This window comes from Piliocolobus tephrosceles, chromosome 2 (assembly GCF_002776525.5).
Source record: "Piliocolobus tephrosceles isolate RC106 chromosome 2, ASM277652v3, whole genome shotgun sequence".
Lineage (NCBI taxonomy): Eukaryota > Metazoa > Chordata > Mammalia > Primates > Cercopithecidae > Piliocolobus > Piliocolobus tephrosceles.
Window position 1 is genome coordinate 174,088,053 of NC_045435.1, and position 20,491 is coordinate 174,108,543.

General features: G+C 36.9%; 1 protein-coding gene across 3 annotated transcripts in view; it reads left to right on the plus strand.

The window, feature by feature from the left end:
* IFT80 (intraflagellar transport 80) overlaps positions 1 to 20,491 on the plus strand; it is a 137,940-nt gene that overhangs the window by 45,859 nt on the left and 71,590 nt on the right. For all 3 annotated transcript variants that reach the window (XM_023223347.2, XM_023223349.1, XM_023223348.1), the window contains one exon: positions 688 to 825. In XM_023223347.2, coding sequence (XP_023079115.1) covers positions 688 to 825 — 138 coding nt within the window. The remainder of the gene's footprint in view (positions 1 to 687; positions 826 to 20,491) is intronic.

The window sequence follows — 20,491 nt, forward strand, 5'->3', positions numbered from 1 at the left end:
TTAGGCAAAATGGTAAGCAAGCTAGATATGGTAGCTCATACCTATAACCCCAGTGCTTTGAGAGGCCAAGGCAGTAGGATTACTTGAGACCAGGAGCTGGAGAACAGCCTAGGCAATATAACAAGACCCTGTCTCTACAAAAATTAAAAAATTAGCCAAGTGTGGCAGCATGTACCTGTAGTCCTTGCTACTTGGGAGGCTAAAGCAGGAGGATCTCTTGAGCCCAGGAGATCAAGACTGCAGTGAGCTATGATCATGCTACAGTACTCCAGCCTAGGCCACAGAGTGAGACCCTGTCTCTAAAATTCAAAAAACAAAACAAAGCTAAGAACTAAACATTTCAAAAAGTACTATTATATTTAAAAGACTTAAAGTGGGTAGATTTTATGTTCAGAGATTTAGTAAAATCTGAAAATTATGACAATGTTATAAAATAGTTTCTTTCTGAAATATTTAGGCTTAAAGGAATACAGCTTTGTTTTCCCCTCATGTGATAGTAAAGACATTTAATTGCTAATATATAAGGTGCTGATTTCTAAATTTTTATTTACTACCTTGCTGGAAGACAAACTTTTTTTTATATGGTGTCTTTTATAAAACATTTTTATTTTATTTATTTATTTTTCTTTTAGTTTTGGTAAACTTCTCCGTGATATTATAAAAGATTTTAAAAAATTGCTTTTGTAGGTATGGGATAGTTATAGCCGCCCACTGTACAATTCACAACCTCATGAGCATCCTATTACTTCAGTTGCCTGGGCTCCAGATGGAGAATTATTTGCTGTTGGATCATTTCATACTTTACGCTTGTGTGATAAAACTGGGGTAAGTTATAGTGGTGAGCAATCACAGATGTGCTGTCATAAATGTGGTAATGCACAACACACATGGTTCTCAATCTTTAAAAAACATTTTCAATGGATGCAATTGGTTGAATCTTTCTGATTTATCTTTTTAATATACTGGTTCAATCAATTCCAGATATATGAGACCAAAATCTGTTTAAGTTTGAAGAATGGGCACATTCTCTACTATTTGTCTTTCTGAAAATACTTATTTTGAGCATGATTGTGAAGGATGAAGTAGTTAAAATATTAAAATTTATGCCCATTCAATATGGAAAATTCAGTTTTAAACCATGTTTTCTAATCTTTCACTGACTAGCTCATAAACTTTTTTTTGTTTTTTGCTGTCAATATGTTTCATACGAAATCTCGATTGCATATTTTGTGTAAGGAATTAATAGTGCATTTGAAAAATAGTCGTTTTAAGACCAGAGGACATGACTGGATGTGGTGTTTCATGCCTGTAATCCCAGCACTTTTGGAGTCCAAGGAGGAGGATTACTTGAGCCCAGGAGTTTGAGACCAGCCTGGGTAACATAATGAAACTCTGTCTCTACAAAAAAAATTTCAAAATTAGCCAAGCATGATGGTGCATACCTGTGGTCCCAGCTACTGGGAAGACTGAGGTGGGAGTCTCGCTGCAGTCCGGGAGGTGGAGGCTGTAGCGAGCTATAATTGCGCCACTGTACTCCAGCCTGGGTAAGAATTAGACCTTGTCTCTAAATACATAAATAAATAAATAACCAAAGGACATATTTTTCTTTGTCAAGGATTCATATTTGAATACATGCAAGAATTTTTCCTCACAAGAAAATATGCCCTCCTTCATACAAATTCTATTTAGAACCTAGGGAAATAGCCAACCTCAGCAGCATTTACCCATTGTACTTGAACGAATTGTTGGTTGAAGTACCCCAAAAGCAGCAGCATTATGTGGTTAGTGTGGCTGTTTTATACTATTCCTAACTGGGGAAATCATATAAAGCCACAGAACTGTGGCTTATTTGCCTCTAACGCAGAATAAGACAGAATTTTTAGAGCTTTTAATCTGTTAAGATTTCTGGTTACTTGTTTTCTACCACATAAAATATGAAGTCCTCCGCCTGGCTTTAGAAAATGTTTGAAACCTAGTGTCATAAAATCCATTCAGTCTTTTCACCCACAACTCTCTAAGTGTGTTCAAATCACGTTAAACATTGGCTCTCGAACCTTTCCTGCCTCTTACTAACATCCCCACTCGTTTTCTCATTTCATGCAATACTTTGATTTCTGTCTTAGACCATAGCAAGTTCCACTTTTTTTTTTTTTTTTTTTTTGAGATGGAGTCTCGCTCTGTCACCCAGGCTGGAGTGCAGTGGCGAGATCTCGGCTCACTGCAAGCTCCGCCTCCCGGATTCACGCCATTCTCCTGCCTCAGCCTCCTGAGTAGCTGGGACTATGGGCGCCCGCCACCACACCCATCTAATTTTTTGTATTTTTAGTAGAGACGGGGTTTCACTGTGTTAGCCAGGGTAGTCTCGATCTCCTGACCTTGTGATCCGCCCACCTCAGCCTCCCAAAGTGCTGGGATTACAACCGTGAGCCACTGTACCCGGCCCCAGTTCCGCTCATTCTTAAAGGTCCATCTCATGTTTGACTTCCTTTGATCTTGCCTTCCATTGACTCTAAAGATTGTTTGTATGTTTTTCTAATTTCTTTTCTGCTAGGTCCCTCCTTTCTCAATTACAGCATCAGGATGTTGAATGATCCCATCTAATCACTTGGAGATTTTACCTCTGATTTTCCCTATCAAATGATTCTAAATCTGTAGAATATGTAGTCTCATTTTCACAATGTATTACGTTCTTTCATTGTCAAAATCCCATGGTTCAATAATTCTCTATTTGTGCAACACAGTAGATACTCAACAATTTATTAACAAGCCAATTTAAACATAATTTTAGGTTGTCATTTTGATTAAAATATTTAAAAATTTTAAAAGCTTGAATTAAAGGTTTATCTCATTAAGCACCTAGTCTTTTTATTTAGAATGTTAGCATCTATCTTTTATTCAATAGACATTAAATATATACTACTCATCAGACAGTGTTCTAGAAACTGGGGATATAAATAAGAAAAAGTTATAAAGACTTTCACTCAAGTTGTTGACAGTGTAGTGGAGAATTAGACTATAGTACTTACAGTGCATTATGATAAGTGATATAAGGGAAGGTTTTTATACAAGCACTACAAAGGTGTGGAAGAGCCTAACTCAGCCTGTGGGACATTGACTAGAGAGCAGAGCCTTGAAGAATTAGTAGTTCTCCCAGGAGACAACGTTGGGGAAGAGAGTTGCAGGCAAAAGAAACATCTTGCAAATCGAAGTACAAAAGAATATGGTGCTTTTTGTGCAATGTCTGTAAAATTTTCATGGCATAGCATGAGGAGATAATACAGAAAAGATAGATGGACTAAAGTGTTTGCCATGCAACAGAATCCAGATTTCAGTCTTTTAAAATCTAATTCTGTTTTGTGGAGCCTCCTTTGGGGTTGCTGTTGGGTAGAAGAGAGGTGAGGGAGTTGAGCCCCTGATCTCTCTCACTACCTGCAACCAGAGTAGCTCCGGTTATACTGTTTGAACGTCTAGTGTAAGATTTTCTTTGAACAGCCAAAACAGTGAAGTTGGAAATTGAGTATATTAGTCAGTAGAGAGCCATGGATGGTGTGTAGTAACATGGTAGTATTCAAATGTTGGAAATACTGCTTTGAGGTCAAAGGAACTGATTTGAGAGAAGGAATAGAATAAACAAAGGTGAGGAATCATGGTTTATTAGAAAAATTAAAAGTTTAGTATGGCCACAATAGTTTGGAGTTTATCTTATGGGCAATGATGAGTCACTGATCCATTTTATTTAAATAGTTACCTTATTAGATTTGGCATTTTTGGGGAAGGATACTCTAAGATCATCATAGAGGAGAGATTAGAGTAGAGGTGCACTAGAGGCAGGATGGCTAATTGGGAGCTGTTGTAGTACAAGAAAACGATGACGTTGGCCTGAATAATAGGGAAGTAGCAGTGGAGATGGAAAGAAATAGACAGGTTCAGGAGATAAATCCTTGCTGTATAAGTAGAAAGAGACAAGAATAATTACCTGAGTTTCCATTCCTTACTGTCTGGATGTTCGCCTGAGGATAATGCCCTTTCATGATGTAATGCCCTGTTCAATCATTACAATAGTAAACCAAGTTACCTAAATTTCAGCATTCATAAGTATCACCTGGGTATTGCAAAAATACACATTATTGGATACTATTTGCAATATGGAGAATCAAAATCTCGGAGAAGGAGGCTCTGTGAAGTGGTATTTTTAGGAAGTTTCCTAGTTGTCTTTATGCAGGTTGTCCTCAGAGGGCACTTGAAGGAAGACTTAGTGAGATGCTTGATACTCCTTTTGAGTTCTGAAATGGGCAATGCTTACTCTACTGCAGAAAAAATACCTTGAATTTGGAGATGAAATAGTAAACTATAATGCAGGTGATACCAAAAGAGAATAGTATAACAGAAAAAATTATATTTCTTAAAAATCTCAGGTAATTTATTCTTCTGACTCGTTCTAAGCATCTTCTTCATTTAAAATTACTGTTGGGGGTCAGGCGCGGTGGCTCACGCCTGTAATCCCAGCACTTTGGGAGGCAGAGGTGGGCAGATCACGAGGTCAGGAGATTGAGACCATCCTGGCTAACATGGTGAAACCCCATCTCTACTAAAAATACAAAAGCAGAATTAGCCGGGCGTGGTGGCAGGCGCCTGCAGTCCCAGCTACTTGGGAGACTGAGGCAGGAGAATGGCATGAACCTGGGAGGCAGAGCTTGCGGTGAGCCAAGATTGTGCCACTGTACTCCAGCCTGGGTGACAGAGCGAGACACCATCTCAAAAAAAAAAAAAAAAAAAAAAAAAAAAATTACTGTTGGGTTATGTCTGCCACTTTGCTGCAGCAACAATGTTGACAGTATATGAATCATATGTATGATGATATTATCTCTTGATGTTCTACACTGATTCTTTTAGAATAACTAGTTGTAAATACTATTCAAACACTTAACTTTCATTCATTGAATTATCAATTTTTTTTGTTTCATTTTCTGCCTTGTATATTTCCACAAAAGTATTTGGAATTCATTTATGCAATCATTTCTTTTCTTTTTGCAAGGTTTATATTAACCCTGTAATATATCCTTTTATACAGTTATCATTTAGATTTTTATGAGTTACTTAATATTTAGATTTTTATGAGTTACTTAATGTGTTATTTATGTGTGTATGTATATCTATACTAAATATATTTGTTTGATTCTTTCTGGAGGATATTTTGACATTTTATATCAAAAACCCAAGAAATAAACATATACTTTAACCCAGCAATTCCAGTTTTAGGATTTATCCTAAGGTAATAATAAGATAAAGAATGCTTAGTGGAGCGTTATTTATAATTTAACAAATGAAAAGCAATCTAAATCTCTAACAGTAAGATATTATTTAACTTAATTATGGAATATAATTCTTACAATGAATTATTAGTTATTAAAAATGATCATTACTTTTATAATACCATGAAAATGTTTTAAAATATATGACCACAAGAAAAAAATAGTTACAAACTTTATGCATAGGGTGATCTTATTAGTATATATCTGTATAAATGAACAGAAAAATAGTCTGATATGATATAACAAATTTTAACAATGGTTATGTCTGGAGTTTGATGATTTAGTCATAGGTGGTGATAGGTGAGTTTTCTTCTTTTTTGCATATCTACGTTTTCAAAATGTACATTTTTTAAATCTACATTGTCAAATAAAATGTACAGTTTTTGAAAAGGGAAAAAATAGCTTTATCCTTTCTTTTGTTTAGTTTTCCCTAGATTCTCTAATCATGTCATTCAGCCTTCTTTCTCTTTTTAAAAAATGTTGTTTTTTGAAGTTATCCAATTTATTTTAGAAATATATATTAGTTAAAACATGGGAAACTATTTTTAAGGTGACATGCATTTTTGTTTGTTTGTTTGTTTTTGAGTCTCACTCTGTCGCCAGGCTGGAGTGCAGTGGCATGATCTTGGCTCACTGCAATTTCCACCTCCCGGATTCAAGCGATTCTCCTGCCCCAGCCTCCCAAGTAGCTGAGATAACATGTGCGTGTCACTACGCCCAGCTAATTTTTGTATTTTTAGTAGAGGCGAGGTTTCCCCATGTTGGCCAGGATGGTCTCAATCTCTTGACCTGGTGATCCACCTACCTTGGCCTCCCGAAGTGCTGGGATTACAGGCGTGAGCCACCGCGTCCGGCCTGGTGACATACATCTTTATTGGGGAATAATTCTACTCACTAAGATATAAATGCTATGAGCATTTTGAGTTTAATAAAAGTATGTAAATACTTTCTGCATATCTATTTTTTTTTTTTTTTTTGAGACAGAGTCTTGCTCTGTCACCCAGGCTGGAGTGCAGTGGCGCTATCTCAACTCACAACAATCTCTGCCTCCCAGGTTCCATTGATTCTTGTGCCTCAGCCTTCCAAGTAGCTGGGACTACAGGCATGCACCGCCATTCCCAGCTAATTTGTATTTTTAGTAGAGACGGGGTTTCACCATATTGCCCAGGCTGGTCTTGAACTCCTGAGCTCAAGTGATCCATCCGTCTTGGCCTCCCAAAGTGCTGGGATTATAGGCATGAGCCACCATGCCTAGCCTCTGCGTATCTTTTTTAAGAATGCCAAGCAGACATTGCCTTTATAGAGTTTCCTTTCTTGTTGATAAGACATATAGTAAATAATTAATTATACACTCAGTTATTTAATTACAGTTGTAATAAATTTTAAAAACAGGAACAGGCTGCTCTTAGTAATGAGAACTAGTATGTCTGGAAGGTCAAAGCAGGTTAGTGTGATGAAAGGGAAGAAAGGCAGCGCTTATTGAGACTCTTCACCTTTTCTTCTTACCACGTAAGTAGATATGGTAACTGCTGGTGTCAACTTAGAGTAAGTTTACCCAACTTACTCTTAAAGGTGTCAATTTAGACCTGAAAATTTAAGTCAGCTGGTGTCAGCTGCTTTTCTCACACAATGTTTTCTCTTTCGGAAAAAAACTTGCCAAGGCTTCTTTTAAAAAGTACATGTTTTCTTGAATCTGGAAATGTTACCCTTAAATGTAGCCCCTTGTTGCTTTTTGTTTCTCTCGTAATCTGTAACTTAAAGTGGTATAATGAATGTATGTCTAAATAGTGTAATCATTTATCCAGGGCCAGATTTTGTGAAATGATTTCAATATCAAATATATAAGAATCTAATCTGCAGAAATGATCTATACCCTAGCATTTTCCACAAATTTATCAAATTTCTATTTAGTGTTTGAGAGCTCTTCACAAATTTTTAGATGAGGTGCAGCGTTCCTTTTTTTTTTTCTTTTTGAGAGGGAGTCTAGCTCTGTCACCCAGGCTGGAGTGCCGTGGCGCGATCTCGGCTCACTGCCATCTCTGCCTCCCGGCTTCAAGCGATTCTCCTGCCTCAGCCTCCCGAGTAGCTGGGATTATAGGTGCCTGCCACAGCGCCCAGCTAATTTTTGTACTTTTTATTAGAGACGGGGTTTTGCCATGTTGTCCAGACTAGTCTCAAACTCCTGACCTCAGGTCTTCTACTTGCCTCGGCCTCCCAAAGTGCTGGGATTACAGGCGTGGGCCACTGCACCCGGCCCTGTTCTCTTCTTTCAACCATTGACTCCTCTCAAGTTTGTGGCTTTTTTAAAAAAACAAAATTTTCAGGATACAATTTGTATATGACACATTTTACCCATTTAAAATGTGCAACTCAGTGTTTTCTACTATATTCATAGGGTTGTGCAACCATTACCAAACTCTAATTTTAGAACATTTTCCTTTCCTCTAAAAGGAGTTGTGTACCCATTAACTGTCAATCCCTATTTTTCCCTACTCCACTCCTAGTCCCTGGCAACCACTAATCTACTTTTTTTCTATGAATTTGTCAAGTTTGGACATTTCATATAAATGAAATAATACATTATGTGGCCTTTTGTGACTGGCTTCTTTCAGTTAGTGTGTTTTCAAGATTCATCCATGTATCCAGTACTTTATTCTTTTTTATAGACAAATAATATTTCATCATATGTTTATAACACATTTTGTTTATTTATTAATCAGTTAATGGACATTTAATGGTTTCAAAATTTGGTTATTAGAAATAATGCTGCTATGACTATGTGAACACATGTTTTTATTTTTGTGTGGACATGTTTTAATTTTTCTTGAGTGTACACTTAGAAGTAAAATTGCTACAATAAGTGTAACCCTATGTTTAACTCTTTGAGGACCTGCCAAATTGTTTTCCAAAGTGGCTGTCTGCCTACTTTTGATTGCTGTCCAGTCTTCAAATACTTGTTTTTGTATTTTGTCTGGAGTGTATAGGTGTTATCTGTGAGAAGGCAGATCTAATAGCAGCTGTTCTGCTGTTGTCATTCTTTACATATCAGAAGTTTATTTTAAATAATTGAACATGAGTTTGTAAAAATTAGCTTTGCACATTTCAGAGCTACTGCGGTGATTCTCAAGGTGGAGTGGAGTGGGAAAGCTACCTGTTTGAATTTCATTGTTCAAGAAATTATCCAGAAAAATAGCCAAAAGGCATAAATAGTTCATAGACAAATATAAATGGCCAATAAAAACATGAAAGGATGTTCAATTTAACTAATAAATAAATATAAAATAAAGAAGTAAATAAATAAAATAATATATGTTACCCAATAAGTTGAAAAGATTAATAATGACCTAAAACCCTCAGTTTCAGTTGAGCAGGAAGGAATTGAACTCCTTCATTTATACAGTATTAGTGGAAATATGAGTGATTTGACTTTTTGAAGGGTTGTTTGATAATAAATATCCAAATGTCAGATGCACATATCCCTTGACTCAGGAATCTCTCTTCTAGGAGTTTTCTTTAAAGAGATCATTGCATAAGTACACAAAGATATATGCATATCAGTTTTCATCACAGTATTAATAGTGAAAAGTAAAAATAAATATCCATGAGCAGGAGACTGATTGGTTATTATTCTATACACCTAAAGTGCAATACCCTCAACTCATTAAAAATGGAGAAGAAGGATCATGTTTAATCATCTGGAAAGATATTTGTGATGTTATTTAGTAAAAGACTGGGTTATAGGACAGCATGCTATTCTATGATCTCATGTAAGTAAAATTGTGTACCCATGTCTCTAACTGTATGACTAAAAGTATACCCATTGTTGTTGGATAGTATATTTGGGCCATCTTTTCCTTCCTCTTTAGATGCTTTTGTGTAGTGTGAGCCTTTCTCTCTGACTATATCAGTTATACAGATGCAATAAAGGTTTTAAAATTTTCTTCAGTAAAAATGAGCAGAGGAGCAATGGTGTCACAGAAAATGGTGGAATAGGCAGCCCTAAAAATCGGTTCCTCCACCGAAGTAGCCATTAAGCTGGAAAAAATGTCAGAATCATTTTTTTCCGAGCTCTGGGATCTAATAAAAAAAACACTAGCAACCAGAGGAGTGCTTAATTAAAAAACAAAACAAAACAAAACAAAAAAAATGGCTAAATTTTGGTAGGAAAGCATTGTGGCATTTTTGCTTACTTGCGTACTGTCCCCCACTCCCAGCCTGGCAGTAGCTAAAATGATGGCAATCTGGGTTCTGGTGTGGCTTGCTGGTGTGTGTGTATTGGGTGGTGCAGTGGGGGGCGGGGCAGGGGACACAATATGGACAGTGTCCTCAAAAAGTTGCGATTCTCACAAATTGCACATTTTGACCTCTCATAGTTCCCTGAAGGACTGGCATAAAGTTTTGTCTTTGTTTTGATGCCTTAGAAATCTCTCAGTGCTGGAGTGGCATTAAAGAATAAGAGCTGAACCGGGCGCGGTGGCTCAAGCCTGTAATCCCAGCACTTTGGGAGGCTGAGACAGGCGGATCACGAGGTCAGGAGATCGAGACCATCCTGGCTAACATGGTGAAACCCCGTCTCTACTTAAAAATACAAAAACACTAGCTGGGCGAGGTGGCGGGTGCCTGTAGTCCCAGCTACTCGGGAGGCTGAGGCAGGAGAATGGTGTAAACCCGGGAGGGGGAGCTTGCAGTGATCTGAGATCAGGCCACTGCACTCCAGCCTGGGCAACAGAGTGAGACTCTGTCTCAAAAAAAAAAAAAAAATTAAAAAAATAAAGAATAAGGGCTTTGGAGGGTCCTCACATGTACTGAGGGATCTAGAATGTAACATACATGCCCAGGGCCATACACATGCTCAGAAAAGACCAGAGGATGTGAGGCTTGTATCACTGGAAAATCTTTCATCTATGAACAAACAAGGAGTGAAAGCTAAAGTAGAGTTGTAGGTGGTCTGGCTATGTATTAAAGGAGTGCTTAGGTCAGAGCCAATTGACAAAGAATGGGAGAGTATTTTTGTTCTTTCTTTTTGGCTCTGTCTGGCTGACCACTGAGATAACGGAATGGAGACTTCAGTGACCACACACAAAAAGCAGTCTGCAAAAATAGTTTGGAAAAGTCAGTAAATAGACAGATAACTGAGCCCTCAACAAGCAACAACACGAGCCTTGTTGGGGAGAGATTCTGATTTCCAGAGTTACCACATTATGATATTAAAAACATCCAATTTTCTACAAAAAATTACAAGGCATACAAGAAGCAGGAAATTACAGCCCATTCACAGGGAAAGAGATTAATAGAAACCATACCTGAGAATGCCCAGCATTGGACTTATTACACAAATACTTTATTTTTTTTCTAAGTTTTATTGTTAATTGACAAATAGTAATTGTTTATGAGGTACAGGTACAATGTGCTGTTTTGATATATGTGTACATCGTGGAAGGATTATATCAAACTAATTAACATGTCTATCACCTTACATAACATTTTTTTGTAGTGATAACATTTAAAATCTTCTATTTTAGCAATTTTGAAATCTACAACACTTTGTTATTATTACTAACCATGCTATGCAATAGATTTTGAAAACTTTCTGTCCTGTCTAACTGAAACTTTATACTCTTTAATCATCATTTCCCCATTCCCCACTACGCGCCACCTGGTAGCCACTATTCTACTCTTTACTTTTATAGATTTGATTTTTTTATTTAACTTTAATTTTTGTAGATACACAGTAGGTGCAGATATTTATGGCATATATGAGATGTTTTGATGCAGCATGCAATGTATAATAATCATATCGCAGAGAATGGGGTGTCCATTCCCTCAAGCATTTATCTTTTGCGTTACAAACAATCCAATCATACTCCTTTAGTTATTTTAAAATATGCAATTAAATTATTGACTATAGTCACTCTGTTGTACTATCAAATAATAGTAGATCTTAATCTTTCTGATTTTTAAAATACGTATTAACTATTCCCACCCGCTCTCCTCCCCGAACCCATGACCCTTCCCAGCCTCTGATAACCATCCTTCTTTTTTTTTTTTTCTGAGGCAGAGTCTTGCTCTGTCACCAAGTCTGGAGTGCAATGGAGCAATCTTGGCCCACTGCAACCTCTGCCTCCCGGGTTCAAGCAATTCTCCTTCCTCAGCCTCCCGAGTAGCTGGGAATACAAGTGCCTGCCACCACGTCTGGCTGATTTTTGTATTTTTTTTTTTAGTAGAGACTGGATTTCATCCATGTTGGTCAGACTGGTCTCGAACTCTTGACCTCAAGTGATCCACCTACCTTGGCCTCCCAAAGTGCTGGGATTACAGGTGTCATCCCTTCTACTCTCTATCTCCATGAGTTCAATTGTTTTTATTTTAAATCCACAAATAAGTGAGAACATGCAATATTTGTCTTTCTGCACCTGGCTTATTTCACTTAACGTAGTGATCTCTATTTCGATACATGTTATTGCAAATAACAGGATCTCATTCATTTTTGTGGCTGAATAGTACTCCATTGTGTATATGTACCAAATTTCTTTATCTATTCATCTGTTGATGGACACTTACGTTGCTTCCACATCTTGCCCATTGTGAACAGAGCTGCAACAAACATGGAGATAGCTCTTCGATATATTGATTCTTTTCTTTTAGGTATATACCTAGCTGTGGGATTGCTTGGTTATATGGTAGCTCTATTTTTAGTTTTTTGAGGAACCTCTAAACTGTTCTCCAAAGTGGTTGTACAAATTTACATTCTCACCAGCGGTGTATGAGTGTTCCCTTCCCTCCACATCCTCACCGGCATTTGTTATTGCCTGTCTTTTAGGTATAAGCCATTTTAACTGCAGTGAGATGATATGTCATTGTAGTTTTGATTTGCATTTCTCTGATGCTCAGTGATATTGAACACCTTTTCATATACCCGTTTGCCATTTGTATGACTTCTTTTGAGAAATGTCTATTCACACCTTTTGCCCAATTTTTTATCAGATTATTAAATTTTTTTCCTGTGGAGTTGTTGGGTCTCCTTATGTATTCTGGTTACTAATCCTTTGTCAGATGGGTAGTTTGCAGATATCTTCTCCAATTCTGTGAGTTGTGTGTTCACTTTGTTGATTGTCTCCTCTGCTGTACAGAAGCTTTTTTAACTTGATGTGATTCCATTTGTCCATTTTTGCTTTGGTTGCCTGTACTTGTGGAGTATCACTCAAGAAATTTTTGCCCAAGTCAACGTCCTGGAGATTTTTCCCAATGCTTTCTTGTAGTAGTTTCATAGTTTGGGTCTTCAATTTAAGGCTTTAATCCATTTTGACTTGATTTTTGTATATGGTGAGAGATAGGGGTCTAGTTTCATTCTTCTGAATATAGATATCTAGTCTTCCCAGCACTATTTATTGAAGAGACTGGACAAAGACTTTAAATCAGTGATCTTAAATATGCTTAAAGAGCCAAGGGAAAACAGATCACAGTCTGAACAAATAGAAAATACCAGTAAAAGGATAGAAATTATACAAAAGGAATATTATAGGAATTCTGGAATTGGAAAAAAGCAAAGGATAAAAGAAGGGTACATACCCCCAGAAATGCAAAATATGTTGTCTCTTTAGCAATGAGTTTTATGCAGATAAAAATTACAATGTTATGCCATTCCCATTCATCAGAAAATGGGAAAATGGGGCTCTTTGTGGAACATTGATGGGAACATTAACTGGCACAGCTTTTCTCAAGGATAATTTGGTAAAATCTGTCAAGAGCTTTGAAACTTTTGACATAGCTATTACTTCAGGGAAGTATAAAAGTGCATTGCATATTAATTTGCTCATTTATTTTCATATTTATCAATTCTTTTACAAATATTTATTGAGAGTCTGTTAGATGCCAGGCACTTGCCCTAGTTGTTAAAGAAAATCCATAAATAAAATAAATTCTGTGTTGTTGAAAGTTTTTATTCCATCGGATGAAAAACTATAAACAAGCAAAAGTAACATATTTTAAACAGTAATGAGTGCTATAAAAATTAAGCTGGGCAAAGGAGATGGCATTATTTTAAGTGAGATGATCAGGGAATATAAAAACAAATGTAGAAACTAAATGTACATTACTGGATGGTAAGTAAAATAAATATGGTACAAATGAATTACCTTTGGGATAAAAATTAAAAGTCATAGTACCATAATGTTTTCTATATTACATGATAAATTTTATTTTTACCTTTGATTTTTAAGAAATGCTTGATTCCAATTGTAAGAGCACAGATGTTCAAATTAACATAATTATTATAAATAAATAAATTATACAATATATTAATTATGCTGTATTAAACGATAGTGTCCAAGGGAAAGATCTAAATATACAAAGTACTTGGCCTCATTTTTAATTAGCTGACATTGTTGCTTTTATTTATCAGCAGGTGGTGCTATTGCTTGTGTAAGAGATAACTTTTTTGTGATTCTCATTTTCTCTGTCTTTGAATATTCAGTTAGGCATTATAATAAAAAGGTATCTACCTGTTCATCTTTTCAATTAAAATAACTTCAATGACTTACCATCTGCAGTAACTGCTCCTAAACATCAGTTAATGTGCCCTAAATGAATGTAAGAAACTTTGCATCTATTTTCTCTTCCACTTAAACTTACTTTGTAAATATACAATTTTATGAATTGAATTTATTGAACTTGGCCAAAGTTTATGCTTTTTTTTCCCCCAAGAACACAAATCCACTTTTATTTACTTTTCGTTAGCTTAAATCCTTGAGGGGTACAGCATCACACAGATTCTGTGTCCAGTGGCCTTGGCAGGAAGATTTCTTTGGATTTTGGCACAAACCATGCTACTGTTTCCATGGGCCCAAATTATCTTTCCACGGATTACTCTAGTTTGTTTGGTTTGCCACCAGGAGTCACTATGTTATTCTTTGTTTTGTATACATAAGCATATCTCTTGCCCAAACAGAATTCAGTTTCATCTCTAGCATAAACATCTTCAACTTCAAGAAGAGCTGTGTACTCCCTTTGGTTCTGGAGACTCCACTTAGAGCAAGCAAACATGATCTTGTACCACAGCCTTCCAACCTATTTCCCTTTTAGACATCCTGTTCCCTGCAGGCCTCCACAGGGTCCAAGATGGCAGAAAGAACCAAAAATTATCCTTTTGAGGATCCTTCAATGTAATACATTTATACAGGAATAGTAAAGATAAGGGTGAGGTTGGCATTGAGGAGATACTTTTAAAAGTCTCTATAGTCAAGTCATATTTTTTAGTTTAAATACTTACTTCCCTGTTGAGAAATAACCTTCATGCCTAAGCAATTTGACAGAATACAGAAGGAAAAAATAGTCTCTTTGCTCAAAGGAATGTATCATTTTTTGATATATCAACACTTTATAAAAGATTCTGCATTGTTATTCCCTATATTGTGCTGTTTAGTATGATTGCTTATTTTGTTTTAATGTAAGAGTAGCATTAGCATGTTTGTAGAGCCTGGAGTCAAGGCTCCAGCGGTGAGTTTACAAAGTCAAAGGCCCCTTCTGGGTCTTTACATTTCTCATCTACAAAATAAATTGTCTAAGCTAAATGATTACCTCTCTCTTTTCAACTCCACGATTCTGTGATACCTTTTCCATGGGCATTGGACATCCTGCTTGCTTCTTCTTATAAGTATTAGTGTATTGATTGTTTCTTTGTTTTTTAATATGAAGTTATTATATAGGAAGAGGCAACACTGCAGCCTTTTCTCACTGCCAGAAGTGAGAAAAACACAAGCAGTGCTGGAGAAGTATGGCTGATCTTATGACTTCAAACTTACTCTGTGTTTTCTTTTAGTTGAAGAAAGTATAAGAAACCATTAAGTAAAAAGGAGATTTGGTTATAAGGATACAGGGATATCTTCCAGAAGCTAGGGAAAGGATATAGCCAGACCTCAGGAAACAGGAACTGGAGTGCTAGGAGAACACAGAAAGTGCCTGTTCTCTTTGTGTCTTTTGTCTCTGCTTCTGTCTATATATCCAGGTCCTTTTTTTCTTTTCCAGTGGATTGACCTTTTTTACCCCCTCAGTTTATGTGCTGGAAAGTGACCAGTGTTAACGACTCTCAAGTATACGTTTTTTTATTTGAGGGAGCAGTCAGACTGAGACAAGAATCTTAATCCCAATTTTAAGCACTCCCTTAGGGAAGGGATCACTGACTCAGCTTAGGTTTGGTACACATGCCTGGTCTAATGAGTTGTGTCTAGGCAGGTTGGGGTAAGTGTACCTATTTTGGTTATTTTTTTCTTTTTAAAAGCAACTTATTCAATAACTTAAAATGTTTTCTTTTGGATATCTTTAATAATCCAGTGCCACATGCCAAGTTCCTACCACCACTTGGTGACAACATGGTCACATGGTCAAAATATTGTTTAGGGCTTTTTTATTTTTTTAAATCATTGTTAATAAGTCCTTGAAAGCCAAAACCACAAATCGCAAACTACATTTAAACAGTGGTAAGACTTTAGGAGGCCAAGGCAGGCAGATTGCTTGAGCCCAGTTCAAGATCAGCCTGGGCAACATGGTGAGACCCCCATCTCTACAAAAAATACCAAAAAAGAATTAGCCAGGTGTGGTGGCAAGTGCCTGTAGTTGTAGCTACTCAAGAGGCTGAAGTGCGAGGATTGCCTGAGCCCAGGAGGTTGAGGCTGCAGTAAGCTATGATCGCGCCACTGCACTCCAGCATGGTGACAGAGTGAGAACCTGTCTCAAAAAAAAAAAAAAGAAAAAAAAGTAGTAAAAATATCATTTTATGTGTTTATGCTCATATCTAAATATGAATCTTTAGAAAAAAAGGAATATACTTTTACAATCCCCAAATTAACTGCTATATTCTTCCTAATGTAACTTAATGACTGGCTGAATAATGGGCCTCCAAAGATACCCATGTGCTAATCCCCAGAACCTTCGAATGTGTTACCTAATATGGCAAAAGGAACACTGCAGATGTGATTAAGGGTAGGGACCTCTAGATGGTAAAATTACCCTGGATTATCCAGTCATCCAATGTAATCACATGAGTTCTTAAAAGCAGAGAACCTTTCCTAGCTGGGGGTTAGTGGACAAAGAAGGACAGATTCAAAGTAAGAGCAGCTCCACCTGCTGTTGATGGCTTTAAAGGCAAAGGAAGTGGACTATAAGCCAAGGAATGCAGGTGGCCTCTAGAAGCTATGAATGGCCAGCAAGGAAATGGGGACCTCAGTCATACAACTGCAAGAAACAGTTCTGCCCACATCTGAATGATCGAGGAAATGGACCTTCTCCCAGAGCCTCCAGAAAGGAATGCAGTCCTGTTAGCACCTTGATTTTAGCTCAGTGAAACTCATGTTGGGTTTATGACTTAGAGAACTGCAAGATAATCAATTTATGTTTTTCTAAGCCTCTAAATTTGTGGTAATTTGTTACAGCAGTAATAGAACACTGCAGATATACCTGCAAAGATATAAACTATATCTTTGTAACTGCATTTTAGGGCCAATGTTAGCAATGAGTCATGTAGGTAGTAGACAACTTTGGAAGGATTTCACCTTCTTCTTACTGATAAAAAAATTCCCTCACTAGCTTTATTGCTTTTATTTAAGAAATTATTTCTTAAAATATAATAGTATCATGGGAGTAACACATTAAACTTATTTTTATCAGGTCCTTTTCTAAGTAACGTGGCTAGCTGAGAGCAGACTTCAGAGCATGTGAAGAGAGGTATAGAATATTTTTGCCCAGGAGATGGCCCTTTATGGAGAGATTTTGGCTAGTTGTAGAACACCCTCAAGGTACTGGATATTTGAGGAAATGCCAGTGATATTTGCCCAGAGCTAAAAACCAAATTGATCAGCCTCACACTTTTTCAAGACTGCCCTACCTTCAGACAAAGTTGTTGCTTAAAAGAAAATTGGCCTAAGGGAAAAATAGAATGCAAAAAGAAGTTTTAAACTCTTTTATAATCATGTGTTTGTGGTATTAATAGTGTTATTCTGAGTATCTATATTGGTGTCTTAAGAATTGGGATTTTTAGGGCTGGGCATGGCGGCCCATGCCTGTAATCCCAGCACTTTGGGAGGCTGAGGTGGGTGGATCACCTGAGGTCAGGAGTTTGAGACCAGCCTGGCCAACATGGCAAAACCCTATCTCTACTAAAAATACAAAAATTAGCCGGGTGTGGTGATGGGTGCCTGTAGTCCCAGCTACTCAGGAGGCTGAGGCAGGAGAACCTGGGAGGCAAAAGTTGCAGTGAGCCAAGATTATGCCACCGCACTCAAGCCTGGGTGACAGAGCAAGACTCCGTCTCAGAAAAAGAAAAAAAAAAAGAATTGGGATTTTTTTTGTTGAACCGAGTTTGACATCAGCCTGAAAAACATAGTGAATTGAAACTCTATCTCAAAAAAAAAAAAAAAAAAAAAAGAATTAGGATTTTTTTGGCTAATTAAAGGAGATTCTGAGGTAAGATTGGTGAGGGTAAGTAGAAATCCGATAGTTCCTGGATTGGAATGGAAAGCATTAGAGTTTGTTTTTTATGTTGAAAAAATTACCTATTTCTGTCCACTAAAAAGACCTAGAAAAGCAATGATCAACTCAGTAATAGTATCCAAGCACTTGTGGGCATTCTTTAAATAATATTTTCCACATTTTTATAACATGAACCAGAGCTCCACTGAGAATTCCCCTTGTAAGTCAGGAAATCTAAAATATGAATCTGGACATTTTATCATACTAGGAAACAAGGAAAGTGTCAAAAAAGAAAAGCTATGAGAGTCTGTCAAGAAGACTAAAAAAAAACCCAAGTTGAAAGAGATCTGACTGGCTAAAAGTGAGCCAATTTGAAACGGGCACAGTAGCTCACGCCTGTAATCCCAGCACTTTGGGATGCCAAGGCGGGCAGATCACAAGGTCAGTAGATCACGACCAGCCTGGCCAATGTGGTGAAGCACCGTCTCTACTAAAAATACAAAAATTAGCTGTGCGTGGTGGCAGGTGCCTGTAGTCCTAGCTACTCTGGAGGCTGAGGCAGGAGAATTGCTTGAAGCCAGGAGGCGGAGGTTGCAGTAAGCCGAGATCATGCCACTGCATTCCAGCCTGGGTGACAGAGCGAGACTCTGTCTCAAAAAAAAAAAAAAAAAAAAAGTGAGCCACTTTGAGCATTCTATTTATTGAAACACATCAAAGGTGTATATACCAACTGGTATAACGAACCGCTATTTACCCATTACTCAACTTCCAACAATTATCAACTAATAACATATCTCATCTGTACCACCACCCACTTAAGCAAATCCCTGGCATCCTATCATTCTGTCACCAAATATTTTAGTATATATCACTGAAAACACAAAGTCTATTGTTAACCTAACCTCAATACCATTATTAAATCTGAAAACAATTAACAGCAATTTTTAAGTATCATCAAGTATCTGGTCACTATTGAAATTTATATTTTTGAAAAGTGATACAGTCATGTACCACATAATAACATTTTGGTCAGTGACAGACTGCATGTATGGCAGTGGTCCCATAAGATTATAATGGAGTTGAAAAATTCCTATTGCCTAGTGATGCCATAGCCATCCTAGTATCATAGTACAACACGTTACTTACGTGTTTGTGTTGATGCTAGTGTAAACATACCACTGCGCTGTCAGCCATATAAAAGTACAGCATGTACAATTATGTACAGTACGTAATACTTGGTAATGATAATAGATGATTGTGGTACTGGTTTATATATTTCTTATGCTATCCTTTTTATTGTTATTTTAGTGTGTACTCCAATTTAAAAAAGAAGTTAACTGTAATACAGCCTCACAGAGGTCCTTCAGGAGGTATTGCAGAAGAAGACATTGTTATCATAAGAGATGACAGCTTCATGCATGCTATTGCCCCTGAAGACCTTTCTTTGGGCAAGATGTAGAGGTGGAAGACAGTAATATTAATGATTCTGACCCTGCGTAGGCCTACGCTAATATGTGTGTTTATATCTTAGTTTTTAACAAGAAAGTTTAAAAAGTAAAAAACAAAAGATTTTAAAGATAGACAAAAACATAAAGAATAAGGATATAAAGAAAATATATTTGTACAGCTGTCCCAACATGTTTTATTTTAAGCTTGGTGTTACTACAAGAGTCAAAAAGTTTAAAAAATTAAGAGGTTTATAAAGTAAAAAAGTTATAGTAAGCTGAAGTTAATTTGTTATTGAAGAAAGAAAAATACGTTTTAATGAATTTAGTAGCCTAAGTATACAGTGTTTATCAAATTGATAGTAGTATGCAGTAGTGTTTCAGGCCTTCACATTCACTCACCATTCACTCCCTGACTCACCCAGAACAACTTCCACGCCTGCAAGCTCCATTCATGTAAGTGTCATATACAGGTATACCATTTTTTATGTTTTAATGCTGTGTTTTATTATACCTTTTTTTGTGTTTAGGTATGTTTAGGTACACTACTATCGTTGTGTGACAGTTTCCTATAGTATTCAGTATAGTAAGGCGCTTGATAGGTTTGTAGCCTAGGAGCAATAGGCTATACCATATAGTCTGGGTGCTATATTATTTATATTTGTGTAAGTACACACTATGATGTTCACATGGTGAAATAGCCTAATAGCCCATTTCTCAGAATGCATCCCCTTCATTAAGCAACACATGATGGCAACTAACTGGAAATAATAAAGAATTTAGAACCAAATAGGTGATGAGAAGATATTTCTTTTTCTAAAACTATTGTAGTTAGTAAGTGAAGAAAAGATTAGAAGATTGCCCATTTTGCAACCCTACTGAATTAGTAGATGTAGGCAATGATCGTCATTTACTAAAAGCATAAGAAGAAAGGCAACAGATGTTAATTTCTTCCTACTGGAAGTACATGTCATTACTCTTATTCATGTAATGCTGTCCCAGCATCCATTTTGTTGTCTTGTCCCTGACTTTTGACCCACCTATTCTGAGATAGTCTCCATCTAGTTATCATTTTATCTTCTAGATAGATAAGGCCCCATACCCCGAACTGTTTGATCACCTTCTACTTTTAAGTGTTAGGAACCTGATAAGGTAATCCCCAAGTTCCCGTGCTTATCCTTGTGCTCTCTTCAATCAACCCCACCTAGGGGTCGCCAGGGGAAACCCACCTAAGTAACACCCTGCACACCAATAAAAACTTCCACCCGAAGG